The sequence below is a fragment of the Chrysemys picta genome, chromosome 11, assembly GCF_011386835.1.
Source record: "Chrysemys picta bellii isolate R12L10 chromosome 11, ASM1138683v2, whole genome shotgun sequence".
Lineage (NCBI taxonomy): Eukaryota > Metazoa > Chordata > Testudines > Emydidae > Chrysemys > Chrysemys picta.
The window spans coordinates 70,723,715-70,739,764 of NC_088801.1; the positions used below are offsets into that span (position 1 = coordinate 70,723,715).

General features: G+C 42.0%; 1 protein-coding gene across 12 annotated transcripts in view; it reads right to left on the minus strand.

Annotated features, from left to right (window-relative positions):
- HDAC4 (histone deacetylase 4) overlaps positions 1-16,050 on the minus strand; it is a 438,771-nt gene that overhangs the window by 109,816 nt on the left and 312,905 nt on the right. For 9 of the 12 annotated variants that reach the window (XM_008163408.3, XM_008163404.3, XM_008163409.3 and 6 more), the window contains 2 exons: positions 8,898-9,038; positions 1,870-1,982 (listed from right to left, as the gene is read on the minus strand). In XM_008163408.3, coding sequence (XP_008161630.1) covers positions 1,870-1,982; positions 8,898-9,038 — 254 coding nt within the window. The remainder of the gene's footprint in view (positions 1-1,869; positions 1,983-8,897; positions 9,039-16,050) is intronic. The other 3 variants (XM_005299905.3, XM_005299903.3, XM_065562158.1) reach the window with 1 other exon arrangement.

Consider the following 16,050-nt stretch of genomic DNA (forward strand, 5'->3'; position numbering starts at 1 on the left):
GAAGTTACTAAGGACTGGAATTAAAGCCTTGGTGAAATAATACATTCATTTGTAAAAAGCAAAGTTATTTGGAGAGAGTGCATATCCACACTCATGGGATGAGCCCTCCCACAACACTGATTTTGGGGAAGCTGTGCCCTTTGGAACGGTACAAACTTTCCTGTGCAGCACTGAATATTTGTAGCTGAAGTTATGAGTCTCTCAACAGTCCCCAATTAAATCTGCTAAACCCCAGATGCGATGAGAGCAGAACGCTGAGGGGAAGGAGGACTGGCTGTAGTGACAAGTCATTGTTATTACTTTCACTCCTGGGAGCAGTGTAGAGTGAACAAGTGAAGAGTATGCCTCTACTAGCCAAAGGGCTACAAGGACACATGAGCCCAGAATCCAGCAGTGATTCAACCACTGATACTTGTGAGTCTGACTTTTGCTATCAGAGGTGAAACCTGACAGAGAAGGGCAGCTGGATTCTATTCTGGTTCACGTATCAACAGAATTGGTAGAATTGGGAGGAGACCAAATCCTCCGTCAGTTATACTAGAGCAATCTCACTGAACAAAGTCGGGAGCAACTGAAACGAGGGTTTTGTCATGGAAATGCATACAGTATGTAACCCTAAGTAAAGCTGTTGTTACGGTGGATGCTAGAATTACCCTCCCCCATACTGCCTGAGTCCTACTAAATACATGAAATAGAACTATTGTTCCTTTATAAAGCCCAAACCAGAGTCTCAGCCACTCTCTTTAGAACAGCCATGGTGTATTGTGTCAGGCGAAGTGACCAATGCTGCATTGCATAGTGACTTTGTGTTATGAGGTCCATAATATATTTTGATTGAAGGTTTTTAAAATTATGTGTTATGCAGTATTAGAAACTCTAATTGAGCCAAAATCTGTACAAACCTAGAAAGCTCAAATAGCCTGGACTTTTGCTTCAAAAAGCACCTTTCCACTCTCCAAAATTACAAGTTGGAGGACAGCGTGATTAAACCAAAATTCTGCTTTGTCAGGAAAGTTTATAGATGTAAATGCATGTATAATATTCAAAGGAAACAGCAAATGCAAAGCCTGCAATGCGAAATACAGCAGCAGGGTCTGGATAATTACACACCATCTTTCCAAATGTGAAGGTTACAAAATGACAGAGTGGGTCACGTATTTTCAGATTCAGTAACAGGAACACAGGAATTGCCAGACTAGATCAGACCCAACTCTAGTCTAGCATCCTGTCCCTGGCAGTGGCCAACACCAGATGTTTAAGAGGATGGTGCAAACACCCTGCAGTTTATGGGAGTATTTATTAATAATAACCTTTGTTTTTGTTTCCATAACTGATTAACAAAAGCTAAGATTTAAAGTGCATAAAGGTGGGAGGATGCTAAAATTTGGTGGCAAACGTCAACACACTACAGGAAGCCTTTGAGTACTGAGCAGGGGAGAAGGAACTTAAACCAGGTAATATTATACTCCTCCATCCCTGTAATTGAACAATGCTTGTATTAATCCCCTGTATAAAGTGAAGTTATCCCACATTATAAAGCATGAAAATAAATATCCAACATCTTAAAATACTCAAGAGAGTTGGTAACCTATACTTGAGAACGGAACCCTCTTCAAGATTTGACCCCAACATTCCTTTCCTTTTTTTAAATTTATCAATCCTTATTATGGCTACTGCCAGTTACCCCAAGCACAGATATTTAGGAGCAAACTCAGACTAAGCATGTTACGTACACAACACATTCAAATCTTCACTGGTTAGGAGAGTAGCCATCCTAATCAAGGTTCAGCTTTCCCTGCATATTTAAAAGCTTCCACAAGTTCATTGGAAGCACAAGTGTTAAGCCCAAGGTAAAGAGCAGTTCTGTACCTCTGCTTGAATACTTGTGACTGATCCTGTAATTCCATTCTCAGCACTTATGTTATTAGAGCTGTTGTTTGGAGAACTGGGACCAGATCCAGGAGCACTGTTGCATGCAGAGTCTAAAACACATTCAAAAACAACTATTAGAAACAGTATAAACGATCTCTGCAATGCTATTGGGAGAGATCGATCAGGGAAAACAAAAACCCTGAAGATGTAATAAAACATTTCTAGATTGAGAATATATCAACAAAGATGTACTTTCAAACAGCGGGTCCAAATATTTACTTACTTACATCTTTTCTCTGCAACCTTTTTTTGTATATTGTGTCAGGAACTTTAAATATGATTAAACACACAATAAACAATTTAGAAAGCATGAGCAAGCCAAGTCAGTCTATGTCAAACTGTTCTACTACAGTTTTATGAAGTGCCTCCTCCAATCCACTTTAGCCTTTTATCTTAATCATGCTCTCGGTCTTGCACAATTAAGTAACTTTCTGAGCTTTGACATTTTCCCATGCACCCTTCTTGTATATCTGAATTTATTCACGTTTTAAATGGAAAGATAGCTGTCAAGGGTCAGTAATGAAGGTATTTCACACCAGCACCAACATTTACTTTTACAAAAAGTGCCCCATTGAAAGTAAGGGGTTATTTGTTAAGAGCTGACAGTGTCCTCAGCATTCTATGAGAAACAGTTATTTCTCTGAGGTGTTGTCATCTACAGAATTGTAGCTTCAGTAGCACACAGGACCCTAACACCAATCTGGAGCCCTGGTCCAATATTGAATTAGAGGAAACAGTACTAATTAGATAATTAATACCACTTCCCACAGCACCTGTGTTTTACTTGGAAGTCTCCAATCCAAGTACTAGTTTCTTTCGATTCCCAACATGGAAGCACTAGGAAAGGACTGAAATCAGAAGAGTGTGAGCAGGTCTCCAGGCTTCCAAGTGAGGAAGCAATGAACACAGAGGATGAAGTCTGACTTTCAAGTATACATTTATTTGCCCCTGAATTACTGGTAGATGTCTCCATGTGCTGCCTTCATATCAGGACAGAAAAATGGGAGGATAATTGAGAAAATAAAAGGCAATCTCATAAGAGTTGTTTTGAGTATCTCCAGACATCAGTCTCTTTACACTTATTGTCTTGCAGCACTAGCTGGCCAACTCTCCATCTCAGGGGTAGGCAACCTATGGCACACGTGCTGAAGGCGGCAAGCGAGCTGATTTTCAGTGGCACTCAGATTGCCGGGGTCCTGGCCACAGGTCTGGGGGGGCTCTGCATTTTAATTTAATTTTAAATGAAGCTTCTTAAACATTTTAAAAATGTTATTTACTTCACATACAACAATAGTTTAGATATATATTATAGACTTCTAGAAAGAGACCTTCTAAAAACATTAAAATGTATCACTGGCACACAAAACCTTAAATCAGAGTGAATAAATGAAGACTCGGCCCAGCACTTCTGAAAGGTTGCTGACCCCTGCTCTATATTCATGAAAACGTGCAAAGTTCCCAGATATTACACTGAAAGTCCTCCATGTAGATAGTGGTCAAAGTCTCTCAGAGGTAACAAAAACCCACACAGAGTTTGTCCCTAGGGAATCCTAGTCTGTTTTGGCCACTCACTAAGTACTGATTGAGCTTTCCCTTTCCACTGTCTCACTTGCAGAGCTTGTGTCAGGCCTACACGTCTAGCACTATAAGCCTCTAGGGATGGGTGTTCCCTTGGTCAGGGCAACTGCCTTTGACACCTTCCTCACCCACTTTATATGATTACTCCTTCCTAATTACCCACAACTTGTTACTTCTGACAGGCATGGCAGGATAGGACAGATACAAGTCACTGTCTCCAGGGCAGTCCATTGACCCCTCCCTGCACTGGTCCAGTGTGGAGCGTGTACAACTTATCAAAACACAACCACGAGTATTTTGTACTTAAAGTAAAACTTCACTTTATAATTCTATTGCTATACACCCTTATTATATGAACAACAAAATGCCACAACTTCACGTATGTTACCGCTATGTTCTTAACACCCCACTAACCAGGGCAAGTGAGACATCCGACTGAACCCAAAACGTTTTTAACAGACTAGAAAGCTGCATTTCCCAGCTCCTGTGCAGCATTGCAGATTAACTGATTTCACGGCTACCAGAAATTCTTCTGGAGCATGGAGTTGGCCCATAGGAGCCTCTCTTATTTTGCATATAGCACAGTTTTCAGTGTTTCTCTTTTTATTATCTCAGAAGTATGCTTGGCAGAATTCCATTTTTTAAAAATAATTTTGACACATAATATAGATGTCATTTTTAAGCGTTTTTATCCATGTAAATTTTCACAGGTAATTATCTGGGCAGGGGGAAAGGAAGTAGACTATAATTAAATGAGAGCAGCCATTGAGATTCAAAAAGTTAAAGCTTTATAACTGTTAAAATTGTCAAACTATACAAATTAAATATCCTTAAAATCAAACTCTAATAAGTTCTCCGGCAGCATTTTTCTTACTTTGCCTATCTGTAAATTTTGACTGTCAGCCCCGGAAATATTTTTGTCAGTTTGTGGTTGCACAGTGAAATCAATGTTTACCAACATTTACCAATAGCAATATAAGTCTTCCAAGACTACTTAGAAAGCAGAAATCACTGCAATCTTTTGACAGACATTCCAAATATGAGAAAACAGGATTTGGCTGACCCCAATATAATTTTCTGGTAGTTGTGATATAACAGCCTGATGCAATCTGGGACATTTCACTGGGATGTCTCAGTGGACATGGAGCCAACTGGTATGACTTTGGGGACACGATACAATTTTTGTTTTAGTTATTTAATTGCTGAAACCCCCTTAACCTGGTTAGTGGAGTAATTCAGCACATATTATGGTAGAAGTAGATTTTACGGTCCTCTATAATCAAGAGAAATTTAAGGATTAAGTAACAATCTAAAATTGACTGTCCACCTAGTAATGATTACACGTCGCATATTCAAAGGTAGCTTCTTTCTATAAATCTGCTACTAATCTGATTCCAAGCACTATTCATTTTACCTATGTGACTCTATAGGCTCTAGTGAATCGACATCCATTGCTACCACATGTCCCAGCCATGAAACTATGGAACCGTCTCTGAGCTTCAGCACCTACCTTCTCCATACCTTCCAAACAATACTATGAATTCTCAAGTCATGCTTCCCAATACACTTGTAAAGAGTGAGAAGCCAACAACAGGACTTATTTGAGCATGCATACATGTATGAGCATGCTTACTGAACAAATGGGAGAACCTTTTTCCCCTGCCCAAATCCTTATTCCTGACATTGTAAGCAAAAGTTAGTACTCAGCACTATTCCTTCCTATATGAAGTTAACCTACAAGCAAAAGGAAATTCTTTTCACCCATGGACTTGCCCAAAATAGCAATGCATTTTCTATTCTACTGCAAAGTTATGAGAACGATGATATTACCAAGATGCATGCTCATTTAGTTCACTGATGACACTGGACGTGGAGAAAAGCTCTTCCAAAGTACTGTAGAAGAGCTTGAGAAGAAATTAACCAAATACTTCTTTTTAAAATGCTGATCAAGGATGTGGTTCCTCCTTAATTAGACATGTGACCATCACCCCAGCTTACAGAAGTGCAGACACTCAGCAATATGAGCACTGAGGCAGAAAATCCTTTTTTCCCCCCCCAACATCACTTTGTGCTTCGAAATAAAATTACTTTCTGAGGTTGTGAGACCTCTGTAGCACCCCATTACATTAATGAATAAAGCAGTATGTTAAGCAGGCCTTCATACCTTTAGAACGTAATTTTTTGGGGAAAAAGGCGACTCTGTAAAAACAGCCTCATTACTCTTTCTTATGCCTTGCCTCCTGCTGCCAGGGTTGGTCTTCCTCTGTCCAATTAAGTGAGCACTAAGCAGCAGTATTTTGAGTGAAGAAAACCCAATTAACCTGAAGTTTCACTACTACCCTTCAACTTTCTCCACAATGGGCACCTGTGGCGCTTAATGAAAACCTAGACACTGTAAAAAGAACATTTTGGTTGGACAGAAAATACATGCACTTCTGTAACTAACAGGTCATGAGCTATGATTTATTGGATTCCCTGTGTATTACCTAAACAAAAGAAAAATGTGGCATTCAATTTATCTTTGTGATACATTCAAGCCTTAATTTCATCCAGGAGTATTCTCGATGGATTAAAAGTACAATTTTCCTCTGAAAAGTGGCTGTAAAAATGGCATTTTCAACTCAACACACGTACTCTGTATTTACCTAGAGTCTGACCCGCTGACTGTAATGACCAAAATAAAATGTTCATGCTTTTCATTCCTATTACTGCAGCAAGAGCCCACGCAGCTAAGAGCATAAGCTTTAAACTTAGTTCCAGTCAGTTACATCTGTAGACACCCAGCAAAGATGGGTGTGCACAGGTGTCACAGAGGTCACCATGTGAAAACAATGAGGTTGCACAAGTGTTACAAAGGCCCTAACTTAGCCTGCAGAACCTTTGTAACAGGCAGTAACATGAGAAGGAAAGAAATAAGCTTGCCTCTCAGCTCTGTTGTGGAGTTTGCAGGGCTGCTGGCTAGAAAAAGCATCTCCTGCCTTGTAAACCAAGAACATTTGGTAAGGCGATCACACACCCACACATACACTCATGGAACCCATGATGCCATTTCTACAGAGTCACTTTTCAGAGCAGAGCTGAATTTTAAGTTGCATAAATTATGACATTGTACTCTGAAGTGCCAGGGAGGGCTGAGAAAAGCAAAAACAGCGGTTGTCTAAATGTACTTACAGACAGCTCTCTCTAGATGGTGCTAAATATTAAACTTCATGATATCTCGAGTCTTACCTAGTTTACCTCCTAATATGAAATTTATCCAAAAAAGAAATATGGATTACTTTTTGCAAGAAGTTGTGAAATAAGTATATATCATCTATGGTAAAACAACACATAACGTGTTTTTACAGTTAAAGTAGGGCTGTCAATTAATCGCAGTTAACTCATGTGATTAACTCAAAATAATTAATCATGATTAATCACACTTATAGCAATAGAATACCAATGGAAATGTATTAAATATTTTAGATGTTTTTCTACATTTTCAATATTGATTTAAATTACAACACAGAATACAAAATGTACAGCGCTCACTTTATATTATTTTTTATTATAAATATATGCACTGTAAAAATGATAAGCTAAACAAACAGTATTTTTCAATTCACCTCATAAAAGTACTGAAGTGCGATTTCTTTATCATGAAAGTGTAACTTACAAATGCAGATTTTTTTTGTTATATAACTGCACTCAAAAATAAAACAGCATAAAACTTTAGAGCCTACAAGTCCACTCAGTCCTATTTCTTATTCTGCTAATCGCTAAGACAAACACGTTTGTTTACTTTGATGGGAGATACTGCTGCCTGCTTCTTATTTACAATGTCACCTGAAAGTGAGAACAGGCATTCACATGGCACTTTTGTAGCCGGCGTTGCAAGGTATTTACATGCCAGATATGGTAAACATTCATATGCCCCTTCATGTTTCGGTCACCATGCCAGAAGACATGCTTCCATGCTGATGATGCCCGTTAAAAAAAAATGCGTCAATTAAATTTGTGGCTGTACTCCTTGAAGGGAGAAATGTATGTCTCCTGCTCTGTTTTACCTGCGTTCTGCCATATATTTCATGTTATAGCAGTCTCGGATGATGACCCAGCACATATTGGTTTTAAGAACACTTTCATAGCAGATCTGACAAAATGCAAAGAAGGTACTGATGTGGGATTTCTAAAAATAGGTACAGCACTCGAGCCAAGCTTTAAGAATCTGAAGTGCCTTCCAAAATCTGAAAGGGACGAGGTGTGGAGCATGCTTTTAGAAGTCATAAAAGAGCAACACTCTGATGCGGAAACTACAGAACCCAAACCACCAAAAAAGAAAAATCAACCTTCTGCTGGTGGCATCTGACTCAGATGATGAAAATGAAAATGCGTCGGTCCGCACTGCTCTGGATCGTTATCAAGCAGAACCCATCATCCGCGTGGAAGCACGTCCTCTGGAATGGTGGTTGAAGCATGAAGGGACATATGAATCTTTAGTACATCTGGCACGTAAATATCTTGTGACGCCGGTTACAACAGTGCCATGCAAACGCCTGTTCTCACTTTCAGGTGACATTGTAAATAAGAAGCAGGAAGCATTATCTCCTACAAATTGTAACCTACCTTGTTTGTCTGAGTGACTGGCTGACCAAGGAGTAGGACTGAGTGGACTTGTAGGCTCTAAAGTTTTACATTGTTTTATTTTTGAATGCAGTTTTTTGTACATAATTCTACATTTGTAAGTTCAACTTTTATGATAAAGAGATTGCACTACAGTACTTGTATGAGGTGAATTGAAAAATATTTTTTTTTGTTTACTGTGCAAATATTTGTTATCAAAAATAAATATAAAGCGAGCACTTTATACTTTGTATTCTGTGTTGTAACTGAAATTAATATATTTGAAATGTAGTAAACATCCAAAAATATTAAAAATAAATGGTATTCTAGTGTTTTTTTAATTGCTTGACAGTCTAATTTTAAAGTGTTTGATGAAGAACAATGGAGGTCCGCATGAGGCCCATAAAGAACATGGCATCAAAAGCATTTATTGTTGGAGTGGTACAGTTATGAATTATGCTTAGCAACTGGATCTATGAAATTAGTAGAGATACAGCATGAAACATTTCAAAGGTATTTTCCAACAACCTGTAATTTCTACCATTTTGAAATACTACACTGGCACCTATATCTGATTAACACAAGCTTAAAAACTAGAGCTGTGAAACAGAGGCTGTGGACTTGGAAACAATACCTTCACTGATGAATGTCCAAGGACTAAAGAGTTAAGGGTGCTAAAGGGAGTACAGAAATCCTGACTAAAGAGTTAATCCGATATATAAACAGGTTTTAAGATGGGAGCCTTATATAGAATGCGACAAGAGGCATGGCTTTCAGTTGCTTACCCAACATACCTGTGACATCCAGGGGACGCTTCTTAAGAGCAGTAACCACTGGGCCATCTTTCCTGCGTAACAGGGGACTGCTCCGTCTTTCAGCAACTTTCTGCTTTAATCTGGATCGTAACTTCAGGTTGGGTTCAGATGCTGTACAAAGAAAGGAAAATTCAGCACGGCATGCAGAGTTCCATTTAATATCATCTTATTCATTGTTTTCTGCCAACTATATTGGCTAATCTTCAATGAAGGATACCACAGAAATGTAAGGGAAATTAGTCATATGACATAATAATTGGAATAAAGAATTATCAGTATAATGAAAAAATACCAACAGATGCCTTCTGCACTAGTTCTGTTAAAACACTGATGATCAGGATTAATAGTGCTTTTTATAAAAATTAATGTTACAATGTTTTACCTATGGACTGGAGATAGTGGTTTGCAGTATGATTTGTTGTAAAGTTCATGAGATCTAATACAAAGTAAGATATTCACCAGTAATATATTTATAACCACACTCCACTGCTGACTACTAAGCTTATCACAAAGGTAGAGCCTTGCAATGGATATTCTGTAAATTAATAAAAGCATTAATGGGCCTCTATAGCGGATAACAAAAGAATAATTATCTTAATTTTCCAAGCATAGTTCAAGGATTGTTGTCTGACTAACACACACCCAATACTTTGAAAGTTTATCTTAAAATGTATGACTACCTTAAGGTCATCAGGACTGCCAAGAGGAGGTTTGTGGCCTCAGGAAATTTGTAAAATTTGAACCCCTTTACATCATGTGATACACATTTCAACTATCCCCTTAAATGAAAGTTTCAGGCATGGGAATGTTCCAAGATGCTATATTCATCAAATGCAAGAATCAGGAGATGTGCACAGAACCTTCACCACAGCCTCCTAAGTAGGAATCATAAAAGAAACAGTGAACTGCCAGCACTCCGTGTCTCAAATAAATATTTTTCAATAGGTAAGGAAGCCATGAGAAAGGGAAAAGATTCCCACAGGAAGACATCTTTCTTTGTAAACTTGGTGCTCTCTTGAGTATATTTGAAATATTTCCTTGAGTGCTTCAAGGCTCCTGACATTTACTGGATTTGTGAACTTACACAATCTTTCCCTTCCTCCGCTCTCCAGCAAGTTCTATGCTCTCACCACTAAATACTGATACACTTGATTCTTTGTGCCCAAGGATAGACAATGTAAAACTTCTTTAGCAGACTTGAAGTCGGATTTACAAACTGATTTTGTTTAACAAAGTCTGGCTACAGCTTTATTTCCCGCTAGAGTGTGTAGAATGCCAATACAGAATATTTTAATTGTGGAGAGCACACAAACTGGAAGTTGACGACTTCATGATCAAATATTTGCTTAAAAGTTCTCAAATATTTTGCTTAAATACTAAGTTGCTTAAAACTGTTCTCTGATGAAACTTTAGAAAAGGAGCGTTTCATGAATATACCACGGACAGAAAAAAAGTCTACCTAAATTTGCTTTAAAAAAGATAAAGGAGGTTGTCATAACTATAAAGGGAAGGGTAATAGCTGTCCTGTGTACAGTACTATAAAACCCCTCCTGGCCAGAGACTCCAAAATCCTTTTCCCTGTAAAGGGTTAAGAAGATCAGGTAACCTGGCTGGCATCTGACCTAAAGGACCAATAAGGGGACAAGATACTTTCAAATCTTGGGGGGGGAAGGCTGTTGTTTGTGTTCTTTGTTTGGGAGTGTGTTCGTTCTCGGGACTGAGAGGGACCAGACATCAATCCAGGTTCTCCACATCTTTCTAAGCAAGTCTCTCCTATTTCAAACTTGTAAGTAAATAGCCAGGCAAGGTGTGTTAGTTTTCCTTTGTTTTTCTCAACTTGTAAATGTACCTTTTACCAGAGTGTTTATCTTTGTTTGCTGTACTTTGAACCTAAGACTAGAGGGGAGTCCTCTGAGCTCTTTAAGTTTGATTACCCTGTAAGGTTATTTCCATACTGATTTTACAGAGATGATTTTTACCTTTTTCTTTAATTAAAAACCTTCTTTTTAAGAACCTGATTGATTTTTCCTTGTTCAAGATCCAAGGGGTTTGGATCTTGATTCACCAGGAGTTGGTGGGAGGAAGGAGGGGGATGGTTAATTTCTCCTTGTTTTAAGATCCAAGGGGTTTGGATTTGTTTTCACCAGGGATTTGGTGAAGGTTTTTCAAGGTTTCCCAGGAATGGAATCCATTGAAATGGTGGCAGCCGAACCAGAGCTAAGCTGGTAGTTAAGCTTAGAAGTTTTCATGCAGGCCCCTACATTTGTACCCTAAAGTTCAAAGTGGGGATCCAGCCTTGACATGGTGGTAGAGCGGTGGGATCATTTTAAACCCAAAAGCCAGTGAGATTTTTTTTTCCTTCTAGCTGCTTGGAAAGCCGAGCTGGAAGTAGATAGATGCATATCTTATCTCTCCTTGCCTGAAGGCAGAGGTGTTAAGTTTTTTTAACAGGTCCTTTGTTAAGAGAAGTGTTCAAGTAATGAGCAAACTTGACTGGTAAAAGGAATTTACAAGCTGAATTGGTTTTTTTCTTTTTACATCCTCGGGAGTAGCTAGTTAGAAAGTCTCTGTTAACTCAGCAGCAGCCAGAGCTGAGAGCTTCCAGTTTCAGTCAACTGCAGAGGGGGTGACCCAGCACAAGAAAACAGGAAAATGACTACCAAAGAAGTAGCTAAAAAAATAGAACTGGCCAAACTAGAAGCAGAAGAAAATGAAAGAAAACATCAGAGACTGCTTCAATTAACAAAACTCGAGACAGAGCAGAGAGCAAGAGAGGAAAAAGCCAAAAAGGAGGCCCATGAAAGAGAGATGGAGTTTGAAAAAGCCAAAGAGGAGGCTCACAAGAGAACTATGGAGCTGAAAGAAAAAGAGATGGAGGAGAGAGAAAAAGAAAGGAAGCATGAACTGGAAGTAGCAAAGGCTAAGCAGGATGCACCAGCCAATGCTAACAACCCCCCTCCAGGTACCACTTCCCATCCCAGAAAATTCCCCACCTACAAGGCAGGCGATGATACTGAGGCCTTCTTAGAAAATTTTGAAAGGGCCTGCCTTGGATACAGCATCGCTGCAGACCAGTACATGGTAGAGCTGAGGCCGCAGCTCAGTGGACCCTTAGCAGAGGTGGCGGCTGAAATGCCTAAGGAACACATGAACAGTTATGAACTTTTTGAAAACAAGGCCAGACTCAGAATGGGGCTAACACCCGAGCATGCCCGTTGGCGGTTCAGAGCCCTAAAGTGGAAACCGGATGTGTCATTTACCCGTCATGCCTACCACATTGACAAAAATTGTGATGCCTGGGTATCAGGAGCAAATGTTAAATCTCTGGAAGATCTGCTTTCCCTAGTAAAAATGGAGCAGTTTTTAGAGGGTGTTCCTGAGGAAATAGAAAGGTACATCCTAGATAGGAAGCCCAAAACTGTAACTGAGGCGGGGGAGATTGGAGCCCAATGGGTGGAGGTGGCAGAAAAGAAAAAAACTAGTAGCAGTTGGAGCGAATATCAGAGGGGGCAAGCCGAAACAAAACCTTACCACCGGGGACAACCCAAGGCCCCACCCACATCCCAAGGGAAACCCCAGACGCCTTCTCACCCCACCACACCAGTCTCCACCAACCAACATCGTCCCGGTGATACCTTAGCAGGGCGATGTTTTAAATGTAATGAACTGGGACATATAAAGGCTCACTGCCCCAAGAACCCCAACCGATTACAGTTCATTACACCCCAATCACACCAAAGATCCCCAAACCCAGATGCCTCTCTCATACCCTCGGAGCGAAGGGAAACCTTGAGAGTGGGCGGAAAGAAGGTTACCGCTTGGAGGGACACTGGGGCTCAAGTGTCAACTATCCACCAATCCCTAGTGGACCCCAAACTCATCAGCCCGGAGGCTACAGTGACAATTCAACCCTTCGTGTCACAGTCTGTAACCTTGCCTACAGCCACGTTGCATGTCCAGTACAAGGGCTGGTCAGGAATGTGGACTTTTGCAATCTATGACAATTATCCCATTCCCATGCTGCTGGGGGAAGATTTGGCCAACCATGTGAAGCTAGCCAAGAGGGTGGGAATAGTCACCCGCAGCCAGGCTAAGCAAGCTTTCACCCCCATCCCTGTTCCTGAGCCGTCCACCAGGGCCCCGTCTGTGTTACCGGAGACCCAGACAAAGGTGGTGGAACTGGATTCCCTGCCAACGACTGCAACAGCCGTAGTGGATCCAATCCCAGAGACCCAGCCAAAGCCAGTCCCAGAACCAGAACTGGCAACGCAACCAGCACCAGAACCATTGCCAGCCCTGAGTCCAGCGCTTGCAAACCCGTCTACAACTCCAACGCCAGAGGGCACCAGCGAGCCTGAACTGGCAGAAGCAGCAGATAACCCTACCCAAGAGGCTCAGCCAGAGCCTGAAATACCACATAGTGCACCAGCGGACAGCGGTTCACAGTCAATGGAAACAGCCCCAACACCTGCATCGCTTCCACAGGGACCAAGCCCCAGTCCACAGTCCAAGGAGGAACTGATGTCTCCAGCATCAAGGGAACAGTTCCAGGCCGAGCAGGAAGCAGATGACAGCCTTCAGAAAGCTTGGGCGGCGGCGCGGAGCACCCCACCGCCTCTCAGCTCTTCGAACCGATCCCGGTTTGTTGTAGAACAAGGACTTTTATACAAGGAGACTCTTTCTGGTGGGCACCAGGAAGACTGGCATCCTCAAAGACAGTTGGTAGTTCCCACTAAGTATCGGGTAAAGCTCTTGGGTTTAGCCCATGATCATCCCAGTGGCCATTCTGGGGTGAACAGAACCAAGGACCGGTTGGGGAAGTCCTTCCACTGGGAGGGAATGGGCAAGGACGTTGCTAAATATGTCCGGTCTTGTGAGGTGTGCCAACGAGTGGGAAAGCCCCAAGACCAGGTTAAAGCCCCTCTCCAGCCACTACCCATAATTGAGGTCCCATTTCAGCGCGTAGCTGTGGATATTCTGGGTCCTTTCCCAAAGAAGACACCCAGAGGAAAGCAGTACGTACTGACTTTCATGGATTTTGCTACCCGATGGCCGGAAGCAGTACCCTTAAGCAACACCAGGGCTAAAAGTGTGTGCCAGGCATTAACAGACATTTTTGCCAGGGTAGGTTGGCCCTCCGACATCCTTACAGATTCGGGAACTAATTTCCTGGCAGGGACCATGGAAAACCTGTGGGAAGCTCATGGGGTGAATCACTTGGTTGCCACCCCTTACCACCATGAAACCAATGGCCTGGTGGAGAGGTTTAATGGAACTTTGGGGGCCATGATACGTAAATTTGTAAATGAACACTCCAATGATTGGGACCTCGTGTTGCAGCAGTTGCTTTTTGCCTACAGGGCTGTACCACATCCCAGTTTAGAGTTTTCACCATTTGAACTTGTGTATGGCCGTGAGGTTAAGGGGCCATTACAGTTGGTGAAGCAGCAATGGGAGGGGTTTACGCCTTCTCCAGGAACTAACATTCTAGACTTTGTAAGCAACCTACAAAACACCCTCCAACATTCTTTAGCCCTTGCTAAAGAAAACCTAAAGGATGCTCAGGAAGAGCAAAAGGCCTGGTATGATAAACATTCCAGAGAACGGTCCTTCAAAGTAGGAGACCAAGTCATGGTCTTAAAGGCGCTCCAGGCCCATAAAATGGAAGCGTCGTGGGAAGGACCATTCACGGTCCAGGAGCGCCTAGGAGCTGTTAACTATCTCATAGCCTCCCCCACCTCCAACATAAAGCCTAAGGTATACCATGTTAATTCTCTTAAACCCTTTTATTCCAGAGAATTAAACGTTTGCCAGTTTACAGCCCAGGAAACAGATGACGCGAAGTGGCCTGAAGGTGTCTACTGCGAAGGAAAAAAGGATGGTGGCGTGGAAGAGGTGAACCTCTCCACGACCCTTGGACGTCTGCAGCGACAGCAGATCAAGGAGCTGTGCACAAGCTTTGCACCAATTTTCTCAGCCACTCCAGGATGGGCCGAACGGGCATACCACTCCATTGACACAGGTAATGCTCACCCTATTAGAACCCCACCCTACCGGGAGTCACCTCATGCCAAAACTGCTATACAAAGGGAGATCCAGGACATGCTACAGATGGGTATAATCCGCCCCTCTAAGAGTGCATGGGCATCTCCAGTGGTTCTAGTTCCCAAACCAGATGGGGAAATACGCTTTTGCGTGGACTACCGTAAGCTAAATGCTGTAACTCGTCCTGACAACTATCCAATGCCACGCACAGATGAGCTATTGGAGAAATTGGGACATGCCCAATTCATCTCTACTTTAGACTTAACCAAGGGGTACTGGCAAGTACCACTAGATGAACCCGCTAAGGAAAGGTCAGCCTTCGTCACCCAGGCAGGGGTGTATGAATTCAATGTACTCCCTTTCGGGTTGCGAAATGCACCCGCCACCTTCCAAAGACTTGTAGATGGTCTCCTAGCAGGATTGGGAGAATCTGCAGTTGCCTACCTCGATGATGTGGCCATTTTTTCTAATTCATGGGCAGAGCACCTGGAGCACCTGGAAAAAGTTTTCGAGCGCATCCAGCAGGCAGGACTAACTGTTAAGGCTAAAAAGTGTCAAATAGGCCAAAACAGAGTGATTTACCTGGGGCACCAGGTGGGTCAAGGAACTATAAATCCCCTACAGGCCAAAGTGGATGCTATCCAAAAGTGGCCGGTTCCAAAGTCTAAGAAACAGGTCCAATCCTTCTTAGGCTTGGCTGGATATTATAGGCGATTTGTACCCCACTACAGCCAAATCGCCGCCCCGCTGACAGACCTAACCAGAAAGAAACAGCCAAATGCAGTTCAGTGGACTGATGAGTGTCAAAAGGCCTTTAACCAGCTTAAGGCAACACTCATGTCTGACCCTGTGCTAAGGGCCCCAGACTTTGACAAACCGTTCCTAGTAACCACAGATGCGTCCGAGCGAGGCGTGGGAGCAGTTTTAATGCAGGAAGGACCGGATCAAGAATTCCATCCTGTTGTGTTTCTCAGTAAGAAACTGTCTGAGAGGGAAAGCCATTGGTCAATCAGCGAAAAGGAATGCTATGCCATTGTGTACGCGCTGGAAAAGCTACGCCCATATGTTTGGGGACGGC